Source organism: Tursiops truncatus, chromosome 7 (assembly GCF_011762595.2).
Source record: "Tursiops truncatus isolate mTurTru1 chromosome 7, mTurTru1.mat.Y, whole genome shotgun sequence".
Classification (NCBI taxonomy): Eukaryota; Metazoa; Chordata; class Mammalia; order Artiodactyla; family Delphinidae; genus Tursiops; species Tursiops truncatus.
In genome coordinates, this window is record NC_047040.1 from 50,308,942 (window position 1) to 50,336,336 (window position 27,395).

The 27,395-nt window shown below is 38.4% G+C and overlaps 1 protein-coding gene across 1 annotated transcript in view; it reads left to right on the forward strand.

Annotated features, from left to right (window-relative positions):
* Nucleotides 1-20,138, forward strand: part of FRZB (frizzled related protein) — a 34,195-nt gene extending 14,057 nt beyond the window's left edge. The window contains exons 3-6 of the mRNA XM_004327865.3: nucleotides 10,504-10,569; nucleotides 14,720-14,924; nucleotides 15,272-15,335; nucleotides 18,700-20,138. Coding sequence (XP_004327913.1) covers nucleotides 10,504-10,569; nucleotides 14,720-14,924; nucleotides 15,272-15,335; nucleotides 18,700-18,816 — 452 coding nt within the window. The 3' untranslated portion in view covers nucleotides 18,817-20,138. The remainder of the gene's footprint in view (nucleotides 1-10,503; nucleotides 10,570-14,719; nucleotides 14,925-15,271; nucleotides 15,336-18,699) is intronic.
* Nucleotides 20,139-27,395: the final 7,257 nt, after the last annotated feature.

Genomic DNA, 27,395 nt, shown 5'->3' on the forward strand with positions numbered 1-27,395 from the left:
TATGAGCTTTTGTATTTGAAAAACACAAATTTCCCCAAAGAGGTGATATAGTTAGTAAATTCTGACACTAATTAACTGTGTAAGCATGACCAAATTACTTAACCTGTTATTCTGGGTCTGTTTTTTAAATATAAAATCAGATCATATTGACTGCTGAATTCTGATATATTTTCTTTAAAAAAAAATTTTTTTTAAGATTTTTTTTTTTTGGTGTGGACCATTTTTAAAGTCTTTATTGAGTTTGTTACAATATTGCTTCTGTTTTACGTTTTGGTTTTCTGGCCAGGAGGTACATAGGATCCCAGCTCCCCGACCAGGGATCGAACCTGCACAGCCTGCATTGGAAGGCGAAGTCTTAACCACTGGACCGCCAGGGAAGTCCCATATCTGATATATTTTCAAATTAGGGAAACATGAGTAATATCTGCTGATGTTAAGTTGGGTACTCTCCCAGTTTTCACTAACACCTTCCTGACCCTTTTTCCAAGGTGCTTCTGAGAAATTCCTCTGAGCAGCTGAGTAACGTGATTCTTGATTGCCTGCACCTGCCAGGCCTGCCGTGGCAACGGCCCCCCACCCCTTTTATTGGGATGACCAATGCCTAGCTTGGGTAGTATAGACCCATTTTCTCTCTTTCCTTCTCCAAATTTATTTCCTCCCCTTTGGCTTCCTACTAATTTTGGGAAGGAGTCCAATTTTTTTTTTCCTTTGGTGCAAATGTATACTGACTATAGAGGCTGACTTCACTTGTGGCAACTTCTACCCTTTATTTGAAAATAAAATTAGGATAGATAAAAATCGTATTTTGTAATTATATAGTAGCTTACAAATATATGCTTTTTTCACTGCTTTCCAGTATTGGACACTTTTCTTTTTTGGCTGTGTTGGGTCTTTGTTGCTGCAAGTAGGCTTTCTCTAGTTGCGCTGGGGCTACTCTTCATTGTGGTGCACAGGCTTCTCATTGCGGTGGCTTCTCTTGTTGCAGAACACGGGCTCTAGGTAACAAGGGCTTCAGTAGTTGCAGTACGTGGGCTCAGTAGTTGTGGCACACGGGCCCTAGAGGGTGTGGGCTCAGTAGTTGCCGTGCATAGGATCTAGGGCACGCAGGCTTCAGTAGTTGTGGCTCACGGGCTCTAGAGCGCAGGCTCAGTAGTTGTGGCGTATGGGCTTAGTTGCTCCATGGCATGTGGGATCTTCCCGGACCAGGGATCGAACCCGTGTCCCATGCATTGGCAGGCAGATTCTCAACCACTGCACCACCAAGGAAGTCCCTGGACACTTTTGATTAATACATATTCCTAAGTATTCTTCTCCCTGAGCTATTACCCAAATTGTCCTAGTTCTTTTCCTCCTGTCCGCCAGCCATGGGCATTCCCCAAGTTTCTGTGCTTGACCTCTGCTTCTTACAATGAGTTCTTCCTGTTGGAAGTCATTCAGCCACATAGGCCCAATTATCACTCTTGTGACAGTTCTGATCACTCTCGCAGGTAGAGTTCCACATTTCTCCTCCAGTAAACACTTCCACCTGGGCAGCCTATTTGTACTTCAAATACTACATTATTTAATAATTTTCTTTTCATTAAAAATTTACTCCTTGCAACTTTTGTTTTAGTATGTGGCACCATTGTTTTCCCAGATCCCCAGTACTGAAACTTCATAGTCCATCTACCAATAAACTTATTAGTCCATCCACCCACCTTTCATCAAAAAGTTAATGACCACCCCTTGTACCAGGCATACTTGATGCCAAGAACAGGGAGGGAGTGAAGGAGTGAACAGTTGACTGCACTATCCTTTTCTCCCACATCTTTTCTGTGTGGTTGACATTGAGTGGATGCATGATGTTCTGAAAGACCCACTTTGCTTTTCTCTTAATTTACCTTTTTATTTTTTTAGCCATACTGAGTGGCTTGAGGTGTTCTTACTTTCCCGACTAGGGATTGAACCAGGGCCCTCGGCAGTGTCCTAACCACTGGACTGCCAGGGAATTCCCTCTTAATTGACCTCTTTTATATATCACAAAACTAACACTTCAGATCTCACAGGAGAAAACAGGCATATCACATTGGTTCTCTACATTTTGTATATCCTGAATGACTTGTGGATCCAGAAACCTTCTGAAAGACAGTTTATTTAAAAATTTCCTGTGACATAAATCCTAAAGGAATAAAACTAAATTTCCTTTTCATATTAATATAGTGTTAGTTCCCTCAATCTTAAGCAAGTCCCTTTTACAAAGTGCAAATTACTATGAATTGAGATCTTTATTACAATGTTCGAGGTTTGTTTTTTGAGCTAAATTAAGCGAATGTTAGTTTTGCTTTTTAAAGCCTGATTATATTACCTGAGTTCACCAATCAACTTCACTGCCTTTTCCACATACTGCTCTAATCCAAAATAGAATCTAATATGATATTTTTGCCCAATGTATACGTTTAGGAAATAAATATTATTTTAAACATGTAATGAACAGCTGCTAAGTCATGACACTTTGTATGGAAAAATGAAAGGAATTCATATAAGTATGAATTTTTATGTCAATGGTACTTACAGTAAAATGCACAATTCTTAAGTCTATGGCACATTGACTTTTGACAAATGTATATACCCATGTAGCTATCACCCAGATCCAGATAAAGAACATATCCATCACCCCTGAGAATTCCCTTGTGCTGAGTCAATCACCTACCCCAGCATGGGGTGAGCATAGGTCTGATTTTTATTACCATAAATTAATGTTTGTTCTTCAGCTTCATGGAAGTGGAATCATACAGTACATACTCTTTTGTGACTGGCTGCTTTTCTTTTTGTATAATGCTTTTGAGATTTACCCATTTAGTTCTGTGTATCATTTTATTGTGAAATAGTATGCCTGTGTGTGAGCATAATACCAATATGATTTCTAAATTCTATTCTTTTTATACAGTTCCTCCCAAACTAAATGTAATCATCTAAATTAAGTTTCTATCTCTAGGAGAAAATTTAGCAAATTTTTATCCTCAAACTTATAGATCATTTTTTTGTTAGAAAATTATCTCTTCTGTTTCATAAACTGCTCTTGAATTTGCATAAGTATCTTCCTTCCAATCTTTTTGGTTTGCTTATATATTACTACTACTACTAGCTAACATCCAATGAGTGATTAAGTACCAGGCTCTGTGCCAAATTCTTTATGTGAATTACTCTTTAAATTCTTACAATAACCCTCTGAGGTAGCCAGCATTAGTGTAGAAATGGGTTTTGTAACTTGCCCAAGGCCACATACGTAGAAAGGGACAGAGATGGGATTTAAACTCATGTGCCCTTAATTTTGCCATACTCTTTAGCACTAACGTTTATTAGAATGGCCACATACATGATCATTTTGGCTCGCTAAGTTTGATCCTTCAAATTTTGGATGTGTACATAATAGTTCAAATGGACTTCCTACATCAGGAAAGAAATTAGCTTGGTGTACCTGAATCAAAATAGCAGAGTCAGGCACTACTGAAAAAATTCTGATCGCTTTGCTTACTTTTGGTAGGCACCGCAGTTCTGTAGGTGACAAGGAGCCTTGGGAAAATATTGCTTATCTTAATCATTAAATGGTCTTTACAAATGAGGGATTAAGATTCCCAGTGAATCTTGCACAAAAATAAGTCTGACATTTATGGTCTGTGGTGTGCTAGGTACTGTGAAAGGTATTTTATGTGTATTATCTCATTTAATTCTCTCAGTTATTCTGCAAGATACCACCTTTTAGATATTAAAAGTTACAAAAATAGTAAGAGTTGGAGCCTACATTCAAACGCAGCTGTGTCTCACAATAAAAGTCCATCCTTTTATAACCATGGTGTTTCCTGGACTCTGCCTCAGTGGTATAGATCTTCTTAGTGGTACAGATCAATATGGTTCCTGATTCTGTAAGAGATGCATTGTTGTTCTTTTTAAAATTTTTCCTTCATTATTGAGATCAGGACATTAGGGTTCTGTTTTTTTGTTTGTTTTAGTTTTTTTTTCTTACTGCACCAGGAATAATAATATCCTCTAGATTTTCAATACAGTGTCCATTTCATGACTTGTAATTTTGGGAAGAGGGAAGGTGGTCCTAGGGGTGGAATCTAGGGATGTATCACCATCTCTTTTTTTCTAGAAGGGTAGTGAAGCTGACTTCCAGAAGGCCAAATGATACATTGCCCACCCTGCACTAAGCTCTATCTGTACATGTTCCATCATGGCACCCATCCCTGTTGCCATTTTGATGACTTTGATGATAAAGTAGATCATCCGTCTAGTGCATTGACTCCTTCACTTCACTAACCTGTTTGTTCTACCCCAGCCATCCACTTCCATGGGCACATTCTGTACCTTGCCATCTAGCAGTGATGCCAGCTCTGTAATCTTACTTTCAAGTATCCACTTCTTTGCCTACCATCTCTTTTCATTCCAGCAGATTTGCTTTAGTATCATCACTGCTAAAATGTTACTCCACTGGGACTACCTATTCATCATATACAGCTTACTATTATTGTTCAACCCTAACCTCCTTGTCTACCTGAGATTTCACAGTCTATTGTAATAATCATTCCCTTGAAAATACCCTCAATTCCCTTGCGTATCTTTTCTTCTGCCTTAGTCACCTGGCAAATTCTCAACTCCTGATGCTGGAGAAGATTACTTGGCTAGGGTGACTGGTTTTACTTTAAGTTCAAGACAAAATTCAAATACATGATTAACATTGCTTAGCAACCCTACCTTGTTTCTCTGGAAAGTTTGCCTTTCCACTCAATAAAATAACTGGGTTTTTTGTTTGTTTTTTTGTGGTATGCAGGCCTCTCACTGCTGTGGCCTCTCCCGTTGCGGAGCACAGGATCCGGATGCTCAGGCTCAGTGGCCTTGAGCTCAGGGGCCCAGCCGCTCCGCGGTATGTGGGATCCTCCCGCACCGGGGCATGAACCCGTGTCCCCTGCATCGGCAGGCGGACTCTCAACCACTGCACCACCCGGGAAGCCCAAAGTAACTCTTTTATACTTTCTCTTCTCTCCTTACTCTTCCATACCCTGCTTCTCTTAGCCTCTCATTCCCTGCAGCTGATGACTTCATCCTTCAGTGAGAAAGTAAACGCCAACAGAGGGAACTCTCATCATCCCAGCAACAGATTTAGAAGCTGTCAACATCAGTACCCCTCTCTCCTTTCTCTTCTTGTGCAGTGGATAGAGTGTCCCTCTGGCTTACACCCATGTTTTCCTTGCCAACTAAAAATTTTTTTTGGCCCCCCGGCATGCGCAATCTTAGTTCCCCAAGATCAAACCCATGCCCCCTGCAGTGGAAGCGCAGAGTCTTAACCACTGGGCTGCCAGGGAAGTCCCCTTGCCAACTGAATTTAATGGACCCCTTTCTCTCTTAAGTCATCTGAGCTTTGAGGGAGCTCTCCTCAAAGAGAGCTCTCCTTTTCTCTTGAAACACCATCTTCTTTCAGCTTTTTGACTCTATACTCTCCTGTATTTCTTCCCCATCTTTGGATGTGCCTTCTCAGTCTCCTTTATGGTCTTCTTCTTCACTATCTTATGTATAAAGATGTAGTTCCTGCCTGGATAGCTACAGCTGATCTTTCAGGTTTCAAGCTTTAATGTCATTTCCTCAGAGGACTTTGAAGACCAGACTAGTTTAGGTCATCAAATTGTATGTTCTCACTCCACATTGTACTTTTCTTTCATAGGATGTATTACATATGAAAATAAATTATTTCATGTGTAATTATTTGTTCAATGTCTGTATCCTATTCTGAATTGTCTGTATTGCTCATCAGGTGTCCTACATGCCTGGCACAGAGTTTGGCGTGTAATAGACACCCAATAAATATTTGTAGAATGAATGAATTAATATGTAAGTGACTCAAAGGCTTCAACAAATGTTAGTTCTCTTTTCCTTTTCCATCTTATATTTAGAGAAGCATAGCTATCCCAGGGTTGTAGAGTCAGAAAACGCTATTTCTATAGAAGAAAGACAATTTTATGGTGTGATGGACATTGACATATGTTTAAAATTACTCAAACCTGGTTCATGGACACCATTTATAGGCAATTGAAAATATAGATCTGGATCTCAGTAAAGAAGTCATAGTTAAGGATCATAACATTTTATTTTTTACATCTGTTTTAAAAATTGTTGTGGTCTGCTCCTATGTGTCTTAAAATGGAGCGAAGGTGGACAAGTGGGCTTTCAGGGTCAAATATAAAACATAGTTCATTTGGTGCAAATTAAAATTATTTAAACTCTGATCTGATTAGAGTCCGTCTTGAAAGAGTTATAATAGAAATTGTAATGCAAATAGAATTGTATTTTCTTTTTGAAAATAAATCTTGAGCACAGATCTAAGGCCTTTACCTTAAAAAAAGCAGAAAAGTACTCACTAACAGATGGTAGTATTCCAAAGTCATGGTACATGAAAGGTTATAGGGGTTTTGGAATCTGCCAAAGTTAATTATAGTCTTACAGCTCTGGAGAAGACCCAACAGAAGTCAATTTCAAACAAAGGTCAGGGTTAGTTAGAAAGTCATATCACACTTAAGCTTGAACTCAAACAAGGTTGCCTTAAATAGTTAAGGTCTGGTGAGTATCAAATTTCATAATTGTCAGGTACTTATAATTTTTAGACTTGTAAAATCATGGAACCCTTTAAAAAAGACTATTGTCTTTATGTATTTTCAATAAATGAGCTGATTCTTTTTTTATGTGTAAAAAAATGAATGAAGAAGGATGTGATGACTTCCCACTCAGAACTGTTTCTCAGAAGCCCCAGTGTTGAGACAGGGAAGCTGTTCCTGGCTCAGGCACTGCGGTGCACCATAGGGCAGCTCCCCTGAATTGCAGACCAGGTTCTGTGCAGCACTGGGCATGTTAATTTCACAAACTCATATGTGTTCTAGGGTGGTAAACTCATGTTCATACTAGGATAATAAACAGTTTTCAGTTTCATTAGCAGAGGAGTAGGAGACCTTGGATTCTAGAAGAGTAGCTGAGAGAATCTAACTAGAGAATATGAGGGAAAGCTGCCCAAGACAGTTTCCTGGTTGTGCTCCACAGATGCTTGTGAGACATAGGATTGCATGTTGTCCTGTGATTCAGGTTATATTTAATTCTAGACTTCGAGGTGAATGAATTGCTAATATTAAAACTTTCCCCACACTAGAAGAACTCCTTGTCACTTCTTTACTGTGTCACAGCCAACTCCTTTAAATTTTGCCGTATTTTTTCCTTAGATAAGAGCACCAAGGCAGTTCCTTTACATGTTTTTCTTCTTAACAGTGGGATGCAAGCAAATCAATATCTAGTGGTCTTTTGTGCAAAGCTCAGTAAAATAATAGACCTGTGCCATTGGCAAGCTGGAGGAGGGACACTAGTGGCAAAATTATTGGTGAATTAAAGTAGGTATGATGATAATGCTACTGGCCCAATAAAAAGTCTGAGAAATCAACTATTGGTAGCAAAATAAAAAGAAGCTGTTGCAGTCTGATTGAGGGTGGCTGGTACAAAAAAATGTAGTAAATAATGCATGCAGTGTATTCCTCTATGATTTTTTTTTTTTGGCCATTTCCCAGTTCTTGGGCTTTTGGAGACATATATGTAGATGTGGGTAGAAATACTTTAGAAAAGGGATAATCTTCCAGATATGTTGATCTAAGATACACTTTTCATGAAAACCTTCAGATATGAATGTTTTAGTTGAGTTAGCATAAGTAAGTGAAAGTTCTTCTGTATTTGAGCCTTGTAGATATAAAATTCCACTCCTCCTTATTACTCTGTTATTTTTTGAGCTACTAGTTACTTCAACCAGACAGATATTTGCTGATAGCAAGAGCTAAGGTTTGGAGCATAAGAAAGTTTTCAAACGTATAGTACGGCATTGCCACCTCTGAGGCCAGCAGGAGAAACAAGTGCATTGAGGAGGAACAAAATTTAGTCCCAAGAAAATAATTACTTAGGTCATTAGCTATTAGGAAAGAGACTAGCTAATACATGTAGTTGTACATATGAGTTTCAAGCTTTTTTTTTTTTTTTTTTTTTTCTGTACTCAGGCCTCTCACTGCTGTGGCCTCTCCCATTGCGGAGCACAGGCTCCAGACGCGCAGGCTCAGTGGCCATGGCTCACAGGCCCAGCCGCTCCGCGGCATGTGGGATCTTCCCAGACCAGGGCACGAACCCATGTCCCCTGCATCAGCAGGTGGACTCTCAACTACTGCGCCACCAGGGAAGCCCTGTAGTTGTACATATGGTTGTGGAAACACCTACTTAAAATCTTCCTAAATTGTTTTATGATATAATTTTTTTGAAAAATCTCTGCCTGGAAAGTGTTTTAGAATCCATTTTTTATGCTTCAAGCAAAGCTATATGGTAACAACAACATATTAGATGCAATCCAGTAACAGCTGGTGTATTTTTGCCAAGAATTTTTTATTAGAACATGTGCAATTTTCTGAAGAATTACAAATATGTAGATAATTTATCTACATTCATTATTTTTAATGAATAAATATCTATTCATTAATAAATAAATAAATGTCTATTTTTAAAGAGATAGAAAAGCATAAGTGAATTGGGAGATTGGGATTGACATATATACACTAATATGTATAAAATAGATAACTAATAAGAACCTGCTGTATAGCACAGGGAACTCCACTTCACTGTATAGTAGAAATTAACACAACATTGTAAAACAACTATACCCCAATAAAAAAAAAATTTTTAATTAAAAAAATATAAAGAGTAGAAAAGCATAAATCCATATCTATATATGGGTGAGGATAATTTGTAAGTCAAAGACCATAACATATATTTCTTCAGAAATAATGTCAATCTCAAGAATATCTCTTTTAAAAATGTGTAATATTTTGGTACAAAATAAAACAATAGAACTAGATAACTTTCTATTCTGTTTTAAATGGGAATACAAATGTTTTGCTAATAAGAAAGTTATTTTTTGAAGAGTCTTCTTCAAAATAGCAACCAGCACTGATGTTGCATATGGTTTATTGGGCTGAGATTGTTCTTCCACAAAAACAGTGTTAAAAATTATCTGCAGAACAAGAGAATTGCTGTGTGTAGCCCTGAGGACACCCTCACTTCTCTCCTGGGTGAGAACAACAGTGCTGCTGCTTCTGCTTTGGAGACCAGCACCTGTCCCCAGTAGAGACGCTTATTTCTAGAATTGAAAATCGGGTAGTGAAGTGTTACATCCCTTGGGACTACTACTTCAAAGCATGTTATCTGTGAGTTCAACTGGAAATAACATTTATTTTGATTAGAAAACACAATGTCAAATGGTCAAGGAAAACTTCTGCCTTTTATTAGTCTCCGTGCTAACATAAAACACTTTTTAAACAAAAATTTTTTGTTGGCTTCTTTTCTGTGGTTAATGTGTTCATTTTTCCTTTTTCTGTGTGAAAATAGAAGAAACACATACCATTTCATCTTCAATGAAGCTTTCTCAGGGGTACTATTTTAAAGAAATCTTTACATAAACTAAAATGCTTTCTAAGGTAATTGTGTATTATTTCCTATTTTTATATTGACTTTAATGACTAAGAATTTACTATGATGTATATATATTATGATGTATGATGTATATATATTGTATATTTCTTAGCTAAGTAATCTATAAACAATATAGTAATCCACTCTCCAAGATGTTAAATGATTTATCCAATACATGAAACATTTTGAGATAATTACGTTTATTACATACACCTGTATTATGTCACATAGAATATGTGTTCTGGTCACCACTCACCAGATATTTAAAAAGCACAGAACTTCTCATTTTGAAATATGTATCTAGTAATTTCCGCCAATAAACATAAAAATACCATTGAGTTTAATAGCAGTTATTCTGCCTGTAGAAGGTAGTCATGATAATCACTATGGTGTACACCTGAAACAAGTATAATATTGTAACTCATACTTCAGTTAAAAATTTAAAAAGTAAAAATTAAATAAAAAAGAAGAAACTCATGCCTCTTCAATAAGTTCACTGGGTTATAACAATACCTGCTTATCTCACTGAGTTGCTTTTAGATCCGGAAACTAATATTTGGAGGGGTGCTGTGTAACCTGTAAAATGTCCATGAATGCAAGTGATCTTGCACAGGGGTAAACCAGTTACCTGAGCATAAGCATAAATTGCCTCTCAGTTGGCATTGATTCTTCTGCCACAAGCACTAAGCATGTCTCTTTCAGGACTCTGGAGTCATGCTCTCCTCCTGCATGGTGATGAAGTGTTTCCTCAGGATCTGGGTGGTTTGTTGGAGAATGGGAACTTATGAGCATTTGACACTGAATAAGAGGCTATGTATCTAGAATAAACGTGAATGTAGTTCCAGGAGAAAGAGACCAGACACGTAGAATTACTAAGAGCCTCCTTGCTACCGAACTTGGATCTAATATTACCAAAAAATGTGCATAAACAAAAGAAAGCTGATGTTGAAGTTTTGCTTATAATAGATAAAATGTTATATTTTTTAGAACGCTGCAAATGTAAACCTATCAGAGCTACACAGAAGACCTATTTCCGAAACAATTACAACTATGGTAAGGATAACTTCACGATTGATTTATAAACTGCTGAGTTAAGAAAGGATGTGTATGTGTGTGTAAATAAGAATGAGGCTTAAAAACAAACAAGGACAACTTTTTTTTAAATTGATTTATTTAATTGATTTTTTTTTTTTTTTGGCTGCATTGGGTCTTCATTGCTGTGTGTGGGCTTTCTCTGGTTGCCCCGAGTGGGGGCTCCGTGGGGTGCGCAGGCTTCTCGTTGCCGTGGCTTCTCTTGTGGAGCACAAGCTCTAGGCGCGCGGGCTTCAGTAGTTGTGGCACACGGGCTCAGTAGCTGTGGTTCACGGGCTCTAGAGCGCAGGCTCAGTAATTGTGGTGCACCGGCTTAGTTGCTCCGTGGCATGTGGCATCTTCCCAGACCAGGGCTCAAACCCGTGTCCCCTGCATTGGCAGGTGGGTTCTTAACCACTGCACCACCAGGGTAGCCCCAACAAGGACAACTTTTAAGAGCAAACTCTCCCTGTTCCAAACAACTAAACGGTCTCATAAGGGGACCATTCTCAACAAATGCTTGATTTTTTTGAAGCATATCAGGCAGCATTGCTGGCATCTTAGAACCATGCAGTTAAGTACACAGAGATACATTTCAAAACAAGTGGGAGGGACTCTTCCCTTTCTGACGGGCCAGGGAGGATCTGGAACTGCAATGGGTCATCAGTTGTGATTTACGGGGGTGAACAGTAAGTGGGGTAAACAGAGGAGCACTTCAATGTGTTATGAGTGGTTAAAAGAATCAAACTGGGTTTCTTCAGTCTAACTCATGAAAAACATTGACAGAGTTGGAAAGTAACACAGAAGTTGTTAGTATTCAATTAAGGAAATGTTTTGTTATCTAGACTGACCTAGACATGTGGTATTCTGATAAACAAAATATTAATTGAAGAGCTACCAATCTAAATGTAGCTGACAAATTTAACTGGAGGAGGAAAAAGCCTGCTGCCTCTGTGCCAAGTACTGTATTAGGCGGTTTCTATACACTATCTTATGTGATTTTCTCAACTGCGCCATGAGACGTTCTATTATCCTTATTTTATCAATGATTATTGAACCTAAGTTGTCTTTCCTTTGATTATTCAGAATTACTTTTGGGTACTGGGATGCTTCAGAGTCACAAATATCAATTACCGCTATATTTCAAAGGGTCAATTAATAGAGTTTTCCAGTTGATAAAATAAGGAACAAATCAGTATTTGCTGTATTCCATAGGCATTTTATTATGATTTTCCCCCTGTGGCATTTATGAGATTAATAAAGTTCATGTTACTGTCTCTGTCGATGCTGAGTAAATGAATAAACATGGCAATTAAATAGATTTTTAAATGCACCTACATTATTAAAATGAGGGCTTTATTATTGAGTTTACATGCCCTACTTTAGAGAATATAGGACATACACGGCACACTTATCCTGCTTTTATAATTTTGGGAATTGGATGGAGAGAAATGGGTAAATCTCTGTAAGAGTAATCTTTGATATCTTTGAGAATACTGTGTATTGAAAGGTATCAAGTAAAAGATTCAGTGTAGTTAAATCTCTTTAAAATAAATATACCTAGTTTCTCAAGTTTTTCTTCAACGGAATCAATTTTTATTTTTTGTTTACTAACATCTTTAGAGGAATCTATAGTTTCTCTTAGTCAATGGTAGACACACTTTCCAAGGTTGAAATGTTTACCTGGCTGCTCATCTGAGGACCCTCTCCTCTACAAAGTGATATGAGATATCACAAGCAAAAGGAAGTCTTAATTTTTAGGAGATTAGCTTTGGAAGACTGAAAAATGCTATATGAACTTTTAAGTACGGTTATATTAAAAACAAAAGCATGATAGAAATTTTATATTGGGGAATTTTAGTTGAATTTATATTTATTTTACTTATTAATTTTTACTATACCCAACCTTCTTAGTGCTGCAGTGGTTAGTGCTGCTATTTTTATTAAAAGATAAAATACTACTGGGTACAAGTCAGGGGAAGAGAAAATCAGCAACGAGGTAGCTGAGTGAAAATTACAACCGAAAATGGGATACAGAGCACAGTTAATGGAAAAAAGATAATTTCTTTCTCATAGCCAAACAATAACTAGATTGCCCATAGTTAAAGGATTTTCACTTGTCTGAGGCTTACTCAGAGATTCTCTGGGGAAGGCAGGCACTGAAATGATTAAATAGAAGGAAAAACCCTGCAAAGAAAATACATTTTAAATTCCAAAATATGTTGATTTTTGTCTTTCTTAAATATCTACATGTGTCTACTGAGAAAACAGAGTGGGGGTGGGAGCATTTGATAATTCAGATAAAACCTCTGCTTCATTCAGATTAATTCAGTTTAAAGCTCTTGAGCTTTAACAAAATTGCTTGAATAATAAAGTAAGTCTTGTAGAGAGATATTTATTTTGGAGTGGGTACATGTGCTAAAAATTTCTAATGAAAATAGTAGACACACCGGGTAAATAAATCATTAGTTTGAGAAGGTTTGCACAGTTCACTAATCTGTGATAGTTGATGAATGCTATGAAGCACATTCACATAAGCCAGGACGCACAAAAATGTCTGCTAGCTGGGGTTGTGAATCTATCATCTGATTCTCCCAAATGACATTTCAAAAAGGGCAATCTTATCTTTTGTTAAAATAAGAGTAGAACACTAATAAAAAGGGACTCCTTCACTCACAAATCACACCAAGCAGGGACAGCTGGGCAGTTACATTTTGCTTAGTATAAGCTCTCATACTTGAGACAACTAGTTCTCTGAAGATTGAAATACCTGTGAAGCAAAAATGAGGTTTTGTCCTAAAGTTTTTAGAATTAGTAGCTTAATTTTTATTGTATGTGTCTTGTACTGGTGGAATGTTATTGAATAAGTTTCTGTATGGAATTGGGGCATTGATGGGAGGCAATGGCTTATTAGCTGGCTTTATATTTTCACGGATTACTTTTTTCTTTGTAGTTCAAAACCCCTAAAATATGTGGGAAGGGACTCAGATGAAGGTAGTTTACAGATATATGCCTAAGAGGCTTTCAAAAAGTACATTCATTTGGATATGTTGTGTTTTCCTGTGTATAATATCCATGGATATTGAACTAGAGCAATGAGGCTGCCTGGTCAAAAGCCACTGGCTTCTTACTAATTGACATTTTTGCTTCTTCTTAGGCTTTTTCAAACTCCCCCTTTAGGAAAAAAAAAAGTAAAAAGCTCATTTACCAGAAGTAGGAATCTAAAGAATTTGGCTCTTCCAAAGGAGGGAAATACAGAAAAGAGGGAGAACTGTACTTTCTAGATTCTGAGTCAAATACTTTGACTTTGCAACTGAATTAGTTTTAAGTCAGTTTGTCTTTATATTGAGAAGTCAAGCCGAGTCTTATAAGTTGGATGCTAGAATATCCCTTGAAAGAGGTAAATTAATGCAATTGACATATTAGACCACATTCCATAGCACATGAGTGGCGACAGTTTTTATTCAAAAAGAAAATGCAGTATACCTAAAGGAAGGTATGAAAGATAATCTATACTGAAACAAAGGAAGAAAGGAGCAGATGTCTGAACAGTGAGCTAAGATGAGGAAGGTGGAAAGATCGAAGAACAAGCTTGGGGACACCGTAGAACAGAACAGCTTTATGACGCTAAAGAAAACCCCAACTCTTTAGAAAATCTGTTAATAGACCCTATAGAAGAATGCTGACAAAGCAACAAAGAATATTTAAGTACTAGGTCTTTACATATAGTGAAATTAATATAGTTTAAATTCTTCTTGGCACCGTTGAAACTGCACATATACATATACACACATCCAAAATGAAATTTTGAAGGAAAATTACATCCAGATTCAATCTTTGATTATCTAAATGGTTTCTCACCATGAAATACATGCACACATGTATGCTTATATACACACAAATATAAACTTACATGCAAAGGGGATCAGGGCTGAACATTAAGGGGGCAGGTGTGTTGTGTAGTGTGTCACTCACTACTGTCTAAGGTGAAAATATATGGTTGACTTTTCCTCTCTATTCTTTGAGCATTAAGTGGATATGAATTGACTAGAAAGAAGCCTATGTGTCTTTTTTGAATGGGGTGCCTATTGTGTATCATATTACCACATCAGCTTTATTGTCTTTTATCCAGTCATTCGGGCTAAAGTTAAAGAAGTGAAGATCAAGTGCCATGATGTGACTGCAGTAGTGGAGGTGAAGGAGATTTTAAAGGCTTCTCTGGTAAACATTCCAAGGGACACTGTTAACCTTTACACCAGCTCTGGTTGCCTGTGTCCTCCACTTAACGTCAATGAAGAGTATCTCATCATGGGCTATGAAGATGAGGAACGCTCCAGGTAATTCACTCCTTAAGGATTCAGAATAATGACTCCTGGGTTCTTACTTTGGGATCTGTCTACCTTCTGAGGGATTAAAGATCAGTTTTAGTTGGATCCTTCAATTTCATGTATTGGATACAAAAGTATATGTGGGAAATTTGTGGGTGTGCATTTTTCTGGGGAGAGGGATCATAGCTTCATTTGTTCTTAGAGGGGTCCATGACTCCCAATTAGTTAGAATTACTGTTCTAAAACTTGGCTGTCCTAGTCTAGTATAAACAGTAAGTCTTTCTGACAATGATCCCTTGTACTTTTCAGTAATATATTTTAATGTTTCAAAAATGGTTGCTTCTTTAAAAATATAGATTACTGTTGGTGGAAGGTTCTATTGCTGAGAAATGGAAGGATCGACTTGGTAAAAAAGTTAAGGTAAGCCTAAATTTTATGTTCAAAATGATAAACAGAAAATAAAAGTAGAAAGACAGTCATTTAAACAAAATAGCTGCCCTCAACTTCATGAGAAATATTAAAACCTGATACATATATATTTAATATTCCAAGAACTGAGTTTGTCTGTAATGTCTGTTTCGTTTAAGGAGCAAATTCTCTGTGTGTGTATCAGAGACCTAACTACAGCTGTCTAACTTCCCACCATGGGAAGTCTAGCTGTAGTTAGGCCAGCTGGCCACCTTCCTCATCTTAGCTCACTGTTCAGTGAGCTCTGGTGGCTCCACATTCTCATTAGGGCTCCAGGCTCCCTCTAGCTTACGGATCGGTCATTTTCAAAGATATTGCTTCCATATTCAAGGTTAGCTGGACGTCACAGGATGGCTGCCCTACCTCCACATCACACCTACATTTCAGGGAGAAAGAAAAGGGAGGTAAAAATAGATTCCAAGCATCCTACCTAGCAATTTTACTTAGGACTGGGTCTCCTGTCCATCCCTAGCTGCAAGAGAAGCTGGAAAGTGTAGTTTTTTTAGCTGAATATGTTGGTTCCTTGAACAATTGCAGTTCTGTGAGTCAGAGAAGAAGGGGAGAATAAAGTTTGGGTACAAAACTGCCAATATTGTCCCAATGCATAGGCACCAGTTCCTATGTACAAGGTGCAGGCACATTCATCTGTATATAAGAGATCTGACCAAATTAGGTCCTTAGAGCAGAAACATAGCTTTATTGTTTTCTTTTTTTTTTTTTTTTTGCGGTACGCGGGCCTCTCACTGTTGTGGCCTTTCCCGTTGCGGAGCACAGGCTCCGGACGCGCAGGCTCAGTGGCCATGGCTCACAGGCCCAGCCGCTCTGCGGCGTGTGGGATCTTCCCGGACCGGGGCACGAACCCGCATCCCCTGCATGGGCAGGCGGACTCTCAACCACTGCACCACCAGGGAAGCCCCATAGCTTTATTTTTAAGCCAATGACTCTTAGATTCTGTAAGTGATGCATTTTTTAAAAAATCACAGTAAATCACCTTATTATAGAAGGTTCCATTTCCTCTTACTAAGCAAATCTGTTTCAACAGAAGGAATGTGGGTAGTATGCACAGAAGGGCAAAGAATCAAAAACGGTGTGTGCGTGTGTGTGTGTGTGTGTGTGTGTGTGTGTGTGTGTGTGTGTGTAGTGGGCAAAAAGGGGGGGAGGGGAGAGTGGGAATTGTACCAAACATAATATATCCTCTTCCCTCTGAGTCTGAAGGCTTGGGAAACATTTACAAGTGTAAGTTAAACACCCCCAGGCAGTTTATCTTATACACCAGGCACTTAACACAGCAGATACATTTCAGTTTAAGTGACCTACGGGAAACGTACAGGGCATTATTTTGCAGGGAGAAAATACCCTCCAGAAAGCTATCCCTCCCCCCCCCCCCGCCCCCCCCCACCTCCGCTCCAGTATTTTGTCAAAAGTGAGATGTATTTCAAGTTCAGACTCATGAGAATTCTCTATTTGTATCTCTTTTCAATTTGTTTGCTGTCTGTTAAAAAGTAGCTCTTCTTCAGTGTATTGGAATCTCTTACTGTCCTTTTAATTCCGTTTTCTGCTTGCTAATGCAGAACAGGAATTTGTCCTAAATTCCTGTACCAGTTGGAAGAGCTTTCAACATCATTGCTGCAAAGCATATAACACGGCTTGCTGCTTCTCTTTTGGTACCAAAACAATTATCATCGTGTAAAGACCCAGGACACATGGCGTGTTTGTCCTTTTTCTTAGTAAGGCAAAGATATTTTCCATTGCTTTCTACAGGGAACTCACAGTTATTATTGTGAACTCATTTATATTTTCAGTCTGGATTTAAACATGCTGAAGGGAAGAAATAACTTGAACAATTTTTAATTCATACACAGAACTCAGGGTTAAAGACCATGAATGGGAAACCTCTTTTGGCTAGAATTACTGAGATCCTTACTGTAGTTTTCCAGTCCGTTCTGAAGATGTAAAAAAGAGTTTTATGGAGGATACTGTTTTTTTTTTAAATAAGAGTTGTCCTTTTCAGCTGATTTTTTTTTGCGCTCAGGGATAGATCAAGAATTAAATAAAGACTTTTTTATGGCTTTGCAATGCAATTTTTTTTTTTTAAACCTAAGTCTCTGTAATAGCAGGTTGTTCAAATCAAGATATTTAGCCTGACTTGGGGAGCTGAAATTCAGACTTTTTTTTTTTTAATATGAAAATCCAATAAGATTGTGGAGTTAAGTGTGCTAAAATGAAGAATTACTTTCAGTAATTTCAGTAATTGAAAATGGGGAATTTGTTTTCTACTAAGAATTTTATACATTTTTCATCTGTGAATCTTCAGAACACTAAGCAGATGCTAGAATTAATTCTAATATGTAAATGATAAGGTCTAGTAAGTCCAAGAATCTTCGAATGGTAACTGATGGAGTTAGAATTTGAACTTGGGCCATCTGACATTAGCTCCTTGCTGCTCAAAGTGTGATCCCTGGACCAGCAACACTGGCATCACCTGGGAGCCTGTTAGGTATGAAAATCTTGGGCCCCATCCCAGACCCACTGAATGAGGATCTGCAATTTTAACAAGATCTCCAAGTTATTTCTATATTCATTGAACTTTAAGAAGTACTGCTATAGCCCTTATTCTTATTTACTACCTGTAATACCATAATATAACTTCCTTTTAAATTATTATATTCAATAATGTAAACATTATTGAAATTGTTAATATGAAATATTAATAAGCTTGATTGTAGTTATTAGAAACATTGGTGATGTCTGCTTTGTAAAACGTAGAATGAGGGCAGAACTGTGTTCTGTTTTGTTGCACTTGGTAGATATTATTTAGGAAATATTTTTAAGGGACTCTACCCCCTCCCCCCATTTTCATTTTTTTCACCGCTCAAATCACACAGGTTTAAAAGGCTGTGTTTTTACAAGTCATAAGAGAGGAAAATAAAAAGTAGCCGTTTCTTCAAATTCTCTATTTAAATCTTCCATTTGTTGGTCACCCATGAAGTACTAGACTTGTGTATGTTACCTCAGGAAATACCCACAGATATCAATGTATATTTGTGTCACCGTTTATTGGATATTTTAAGTTAAAGATTTGATATGAAAGCATTACTGATACAAGTGGCCAATTTTGTGCTTTTTCAAATAAAAGAATTATGTTTACATAGCATCCATCTCATTGTTACCCTGGGATATAGATTTTTATACTTTTGGAAAAGTAGTAAAATGCTTTTGAGGTCTGATTTTGCAGTCTTACTCAGTTGTTAGAATAATAGAAGTGATGACCCTGGTAATATGTGCTTGTGACCGTTTTCTGTTTTAAATTTCACAGCGCTGGGATATGAAGCTCCGTCATCTTGGACTGAATAAAAGTGATTCTAGCCATAGTGATTCCACTCAGAGTCAGAAGTCTGGTAGGAACTCTAACTCCCGGCAAGCACGCAACTAAATCCTGAAATGCAGAAAATCCTCAGTGGACTTCCTATTAAGACTTGCGTTGCTGGACTAGCAAAGGAAAATTGCACTATTGCACGTCATATTCTATTTTTTAACCACAAAAATCAGGTGGTAACTGATATTACTTCTATTTTTTTCTTTTATTTTCTGCTTTTCTCCTACCCTCCATCCCTACCCCCCTTTTTTGTGGTCTGGGTGCAGATCCTTAAATATATTATATGTATTCTGTTTCACTAATCATGGGAAAACTGTCCTTTGCAATAATAATAAATTAAACATATTGATACCAGGGCCTCTTTGCTGGAGTAAATGTTAATTTACTGTTCTGCACCCAGATTGGGAATGCAATATTGGATGCAAAGAGAGATTTCTGGTATACACAGAAAGCTAGATAGGCTGTAAGGCATACTTTGCTGATCTAATTACAGCCTCATTTTTGCATGCCTTTTGGGCATTCTCCTCACGCTTAGAAAGTTCTAAATGTTTATAAAGGTAAAATGGCAGTTTGAAATCAAATGCCACACAGGCAAAGTGATCAAGCACCAGGAAGCATTTATGAGGAAACGACACGCAAGACGAATTATTTGCAAGATTGGCAGGAAGCAAAATAAACAGTGTTAGGAGCTGGGGAAAGAGCATTTTGCCTGATCGAGAAGCACAACTGAAACCAGTAGCTGTTGGGGTGTTAACAGCAGTGTTTCTCTTTTGGCAACACATTCGATTTGTTTGTGAATATATTAATCAGCATTAGGGAAGTGAATTATAACCAGACATCAGCTGTTATCAGCATGGCTCTGTTTAATCTGCTTCCTTTTAGATAACCCCATTGGTGTAAGTCTTTTTCTTCTTCTTCTTTTAAAATAAATCTCACTTGCTGCATTTGACCAGGAAAAGAAAGTGTGTACGCATATGCACCAGGGTGTTATTTTTTTAAAGATATGGGGCTCTCTAAAATGCTGTAGTTGCAGGATGGTAAAATGTGCAAGATTCTGGGTGTGGGTGTGTCTGTGTGTGTTAGCGTGGGGTGTGTGTCCGTACACTCACACCCAAGCTGAACTGAATTACAGGCCTGTGCAGTGGTCTGCACTTTATCATTTGGATTTGTGCTGTTTAATGCTCAGTAAAATATGCTTAATAAAAGGAATGATGGTGGTCAGGAGAGAGGTGATTCTGACTTTTGAAACAAATGCTCACTCTCATTACCCAAGCTGCAGTGGGGTCCCCCAGGGACCATGGGGAACAAATGATGCTCTCACTTCTTCCTCCAGCAGGGGTTCTTTAGAGCCTGTGCCCATCACTTGACAGTCTCATTCTCTTAAATTTACATATTTGATATTAGTATTAATAGAACCAAATTTCTAAGCTGTGGTATGCTGAAAAGAAAACACTTATGAAGCAAATGGTGCTGTTTCCTTCTACAAGGACAAACATGCAAGAATGAAATTCATTCCTGAACAAAAGTTTCCTAAAATGGTAAATAACAATTGATCTAAATTCCCTCTTTTGGAAGTAAGAGAACATCCCTGCCTCCTGACTGACCCCCAAACCCCAACAATTTCCACAATCCCAGAAGAAGGAGTTCTCACCTTTGCCTACATCAGGACCACATAGTCTTTGAGATGCCATATGGTTGCTTTCAGGTATTTTCACCATCTGCCTCTCAGATGGCTAAGACAGGGTAATTTCTTTCCAGGTGCTGCTGTTGTAGCCCACAAAGGGGAGTTTGTGTGTCACAGGGTAGTAGTGAAGTCCCACAGTGGATGAACTTCACCTCAGTATCTCTCGTCCTGACCTCAACCTGAGCTTCAAGGACTGAGGACTGGAAACTAGCACTTCTGCCTCTTCCTGTTTCTCTCATGCCTTTTTCATGTTAATGAGGAAAGAAGGGCAAGAACCGACTGCAGGAGATTTAAAGCAATTGGTTTCTCAAATCCACAAAATGTCATCAACTCTTCCAAACCATAGTAAGAGGAATTTTAAGTAGCAAAATCTTTTGAGGTACAATGAAAGCCACCGCTGTTTGCAGCTCCTGCAGGTGTCTTTTTTTGGGGAGAGGGCAATAACATTTGTGTAGAGGTTTGAGACAATTTATGTTCAATACATATAGAGTTGTGATATTTATAAGCAAAAGAGGACCAGAGTTTTAGATTCAGCTGTGTTTTCTTCCACCTTCCATTTTGCTCATCAGTATGAGCCTCTGTCAGCTACAGTTTCTAATGGTATAAGGTCCCTGAATAAAGTACATTTGCTTTTTCAGTTTGATAGTTGCAATATCTCCATTAATAAATTATGTACAGGCCTATTTTGGAGGATGACATGATTTTTTTTATCTTAATGGTCACGTTTCTAACCAGACTGCAAAATTATTTCTACTCTGTAATTGCCGTAATACAAATACATCTCATTAATGCCCCTCTACAGGCTTTTCTGACAAGTATTAACTTTCAAAGCCACTAAAAATTTAATATATATGCCTCCTTGTCAGTAACTTGAGATCTACAAAATTAATTTAACATTTCTTTGGAAAATTTTGTTCACTTTCAGGATTTTAATTTTCCTAGCCAAATAACACCACCAAAAATGTTAGACGCATGCTGAATAAACTAGCAAACAGTACAATAACAGCAAACTTGGATTCTCCTCATGGATACGTGAGTATTTTACTGTGTCACGTCCAGAGTGTAATCTGATTCAGTGCCATATGTTGCACTGAGCATTGGAGGTGGGGTGAGACAAAGCCATGTCATTCCACATCTGTTACAGATTAAGAAGGCAAATACAAAAATTGTAATCACTGTGAAGTAAATAGCACTACTTATTGTCTTCTGCAAGAAATTATTTGCTATTATCTTTCAACAAGTAAAATGAAAAATTAAATATTTCAAGAGTGATGTTTATTTAGACTGAATTTTAATATTTTAATAATACAAGCTTTCAAGAACATGGGTGAAAGTGAGGTAAAGCGGAGATTTCTAATACTGTTGTTGAAATCCAACCGATAGAATTTTAAAATATGGTTGCCAGCTGTACTAATATTACCAAAAACAGTATAGTTATGCCTTTGATAATTTACCTCTTAGGGATAATAATGTCTAACAGTGGCTCGAGTGCTCTGCAAAACATTTGGCATGTGTATTACCTCATGTAATCCTTGAAAGTCCGTGAAGGAGGAATTGTTATTTCCATTTTACAGATGAAGAAATCAAGAATTTAGAACTTCAGAGTTATGTAAGTAGCAGAGCTGGGCCTCAGACCATCTTATTCCCCAAGTTATCTGTTCTTCACCTTTGAAATTACTCATAAAAAGTTAAGTGCTTCCTGACGTAAACACTCAGCAGTGCCATCAACCTGGAACTACAGCTGCCCTCACTCCTTTTTCCTTAGAGACATTCAGTCATTCAAAATGGTCCCCTTATAAAAAAAATAAAAAAATAAAAAAAATGGTCCCCTTATCACATCTTGAAAAGAGCTTTGTTAAGGCACCTGGATTCAAATTCTCACTTTGCAACTTACTGGCTGTTTAGTCTACACTCCAAGTTTTAAGATCAGGTGAGCTGAGCTGGGTGGAGCCTGTTGGGCAGTGCCTAGAGCATGGGAGGTGCTTAATAAGTGTCAGAATCATTCCACCTTTTACTCTTGAATACCTTTATGGGTACTCAGCTCTCAAACAGTTCTCTCGCAAGTGCTTAACGAGAGAAGAAAAGCGGCTTCCAAGCGATCCTACCCGCTGTCCTGGTCTCTCTCCTCCATCTTTACGATGCCAGACTCAAAAAAAGTCCCCCCAACTCATCCTCAAGTTAAAGATGATTGAAATCATCTTCGTTTACCTCCTCCAGCCAGGCAGATGTGCTGAGAAAGCAACATGATCAGGAGACTAGATGAATACTTATTCAATTTTGAAAAAGATAAGATTTTGTAAAAACAGCATAGTACTCAATTCTACAAATTCTTACATCACTGATACAAAGTTATTTCAAATGTGATTTATTTTGGAAATCAACCAGAATACTTCTCCAATCACTTTTAAATATAGAGGATGATAAAACCATAGAAAGCTTCATATCTTTATGCTGTTGATCTCGATGGAGATGTCAACTTCCATATTAATTCACTTAATCTTTCAACTTTTAAGTGGAATTGGACTTTTATACTTTACTGTTATCTGTTATAAGTAATAAATTATTTCACATCAAGGAGCAAAGCAGGTCAAACAATTTTCTCTTAATGTTATTGGAAAAAGTTTGGCTCTCCAAAAAAGGTTTTCGCTCCTGGTTTAGGTGAGCAAGAAGAGACCTCTTGCAAAGATACATGTTCTCAGTATGAGCTGAATTTTGTCGGAGGAGCTTCTTGGTGTTTTTCATTTCCTAGGGAGTTCCAGAAGTACTAAAATTATATCGAGACAAAGTGTTTATGTTTCAAAAGTGCAGGCTCTGCATTCCAGGCTACACACTGAGGGTTCTCAAAACAGAGGCAGCTTTTACTGAAACTTGGAAATAAGAATAACTCACAAGGGCTTGGACTACTACATACTGGAAAAATAGAAGATAACCGAAGAGCCAGCTGAAGAAGGGAACAACCTAACCCAGGGATTGCATAGTAAATACTTAAGGCTTTGTGGGTCACACAGTCTCTGTTGCAAGCTCTGCCACTGAGGCTCAAAAGCAAACTCGACAATACATACATGAGTGAGCATGGTGGCGTTCTAATAAAACTGTATTTACAAAAACAGGAGGTAGGCTGGATTTAGCCTTTGGGTTGTAGTTTGCCTATCTTTGTGGATCTAGTCAAATGCTAGACTAGTTTGAATTATTTTATCATTTGTTGGACTTAATGAAATAGGTGGTTTTGGTAGCATAGAGAAATTAACTACTAAGAAAAGTTAGATTTGTGCTTAAAAGGGACTTTGCCTAAAATTTTACCATTAGAAATTCAATTTATGAGTTGAACATTGTTCTCTTTAGGAATCTGCTTAAAATGCATGTGCTTGGGAAACATATCAAGTCAGCATTTCTTTAGTATTAATTAAGTAGCTAGGACCAAAAGAGGCCCTAGAAGCTGCACGAGAGCACAGAGTGCCTAGAGTAAAGAAAAGGGAATTGAAAGGGGAGAGCTATGAAAGGGAGGTGTTTTGTCTCCCTGCTTTAAACAATTATTCATAGGATCCATTTGACCACCAAATAATATTTTTGTTGTTGTTTTTCCTGCAAAGGCACATTCTTTAGGAGTAATGTCCTGCATGAATGAGTGCTTAGATATCCAGACAGAGAGTGCCACTTTGGTTACTGCACACCCATTCAACAAACACCTATTTTGTTGCAAGGCTCAGGGCTAGGAAATGAAGGTAAGACGTGGAATAGGATAATCCAGCAGGGAAAATCCACATATAATACAAAATGGTAGAATCTACAAAAGAAGCAAGAACAAAGGGTAATTCTTTTTAAAAGCCCTTCACACTGCTGGCCTCATTTCTCTCTTGCCCTCCCTCCTATTCATTCTAGTTTGGTATATATTGAAATGTGTTCCTACTGCTAGTTATTCCTTAGTTTTAAAGCTGGCATGACAGGACCAGTGGAAAACTATAAATATGGTTGGTAGTTGTCATTTGTAAAAACCTTACTTACTCCTTGCTATTTCCTTAACATTTCCATTTAAGTTGCTAAAACTAGAAAAAGATACTAGGAAGTGTTGCTCATGCACTAAAACCCCCTTGTATGTTTAACCCATTCACCATAAGCTTGATTTACAGCGGCTCTCCTTGCTTGATGAACCCCGCATGCCCCATAATTTAAACATCTTGATGTGCCTCTCACTGGAGTGCCGTTTTATTTGAATGTAAATTGATTCTGAAACTGCTTCCAATCAGAAGTTTGTGTTTGATACACTGTAGCTTAGAGTGGAATATGGTCTCACCAAGGTCCAGTCTGCAAGGTATAGGACTGAGATTCAATTGCCACCATAATTAACCTAGTTCAGGTTAATTTAACCATAAAATATACACTCCAGCTGACTGTTTAACCTGCCACAAAGAAATGAATAGCATAGATCCTGAGTCACTCAACAAATGAAATGCAGGTTGTTCATATAAATACAGAAGAACCTCAAGGTCATTTCTGGATTTGTGCAGCTTATTCTTTTTTGAGGACTTTGAGGGATTTTTAGTGGAAGGCAGACAAGATTTTTGTAGCATTCTAAACCTGAGAGCAACCCCACTCGCCCTTGTCTAGTCTAGGTAAAACCAAATTTAAACCATTTAAGAAATTGATTTATTTATATCTCTCCCATTCAAAAAGAGTATGCTGGAAGTCATTTAATGATTTCTATTGGTAGATAATTCTAAGGTTTAATAATTTTTCCTGCTATTGGCAGGTTACATTGCAGGTTTTAGTGCAAGAAAATGTCAAGATACCTGAAATATTTAGCTACAATTATAAAAACTATGCTTTTTTTTTCAAGTACTTGTTTAATACTTTACACTAAATAGCCAAATTGGAAAGTATTTCAGACTTATTGACTATCATCTTAGTAAGTCAGAAAAATTTCAAGTTCTACTTTTCTCCCTCAAATTCAGGAAGGAGTGTGTGAGCTCCAAGTACACCTGGGTTCAGGTGTTAGCCCTCCTTGGAGACAAACTCCAGCCCCTTTCCATGATGCCCTTCTCAGAGCCACAGCCTGGAGACTGGGGAAACGTCTTGCGGTGATGAGGACAGGCCAACACACAAAAATGTGAATGTAACGAGGCAACGGGTACACAAACATATCCAAAGAGGAGAGGCCTGAGCCTGGGAAGAGGATGCCAGAGGATGCTGGCACCTGGCCCCTGACTAGTGTCACCACAGCCAGAGTCATGTTGATGCAGAACTCTACCCCCAAAACACAGAGGATGGTGATCCTGACCCAAACCAGGCCCACTCTCTTGGACAACTGATTTTTTGTCTCTGGAAATTAGGTGGGCTTAAAAATTCCCGAGGCTTGGAGTAGATAGAGAGGACATAGCAAGTGTTTCCTCCATACCAGGCATTATGTCATACTGTAAGGTTCTTTTTTTTTTGGCCACACCATACAGCATGTGGGATCTTAGTTCCCCAACCAGGGATCAAACCTGTGCCCCCTGCACTGGAAGTGCGGAGTCCTAACCGCTGGACTGCCAGGTTCTTCTCATGGGACAGAGGGACAGAAAACCAGCCTGCTTTAATGACATGCAAATTTAAATCGTAAAATAGTTGTTTACATTTATCTAGCATTGTTCATCTCAAAGGACACTTTGTCACCCACTCATTCAGTGGCACTTTGATGTGATGTTTGGTGGTGGGTGTTTTTGCATGGTACCTGCCCTGCTGGAAGGTATGGTCTGATGCAGGGGGCAGACGAGACAAGTGACAAATTGTGAGAAGTGCTAAGAAGGGTAAAGGGGATGCACTGATAGAGGCCATGGGGTGGAGGTGGGGGTGGGGATGGCAAGGACCTGCTTGACAATGGTAGTCATGGAGTGAGAGTCTCTGTGAAGGTTATGATGCTAAGCTTTAGGGCCCTTCACTTGTCCCAGCCACAGGGGTCCCATGATGGTGTGTTTTTATAAGATTTACAAATTTAAGATTTAAAATTTTCCCATTAAAAAAGTTTCTCCCAAATTGTGTAAGCTTCAGGGCTCACAAAGTCTGAATTCATTCTTAGTGGTTAGGGAAGGTTTCTCTGAAGAAGAGACATTTTAGTTGATTCCAATAGGATAGGAAGGAGCCTGCCATGCTTGATGCGGGGGGAGGAGTCCAGTTGGGTTGAAGGGCCATTTGAAAATCCCAAAGCTGGAAATTGCCCAGCCTACTTGGGAGTAGAATGGGGAATAGAGAGAGAGGGTAGGAGGGAACGTTGCGGAAGGTAGCAGGGGCAAACATAGAGGGCCATGGTGGCCATATGAAGGAGTTTGGTTTGTGTCAAAGTGATGTGGAAAACCATTGGAGTATTCTAAGCAGGCAAATGACATGATCAGATTTATGTTTTTTAAGATTGCTCAGACGATAAGAATTGATATGAGGTTGGGAGCATGATTAGAGAAAGGAGACTGTGGCAATATTCCAGGCGAGAGATGGTGCTGGGATTAGAGCAGTGGTTGTAGTGGTTATGGAGGGAACTGGACAGATTTAAGATACATGTTAGATTTTGAAATCTTAGCTGATGAGTTGGATATAGGGAGCTGGGAAGAGAAAAGAGTCAAAGATGGGGCTTCCCTGGTGGTGCAGTGGTTAAGAATCCGCCTGCCAATGCAGGGGACACGGGTTCGAGCCCTGGTCCGGGAAGATCCCACATGCCGCGGAGCCATAAGCCCGTGCGCCACAACTACTGAGCCTGTGCTCTAGAGCCCATGCTCCGCAACAAGAGAGGTCACCACAATGAGAAGCCTGTGCACCGCAGCGAAGAGTAGTCCCCGCTCGCCACGAGTAGAGAAAGCCTGCACACAGCAACGAAGAACCAACGCAGCCAAAAAAAAAAAAAGTCAAAGATGACCTAATAAAAAAGATATTGGAGGTGGGAAGAATTACTGCCAAAAGGTTGCAATCATCACAACAAGTTGTATTA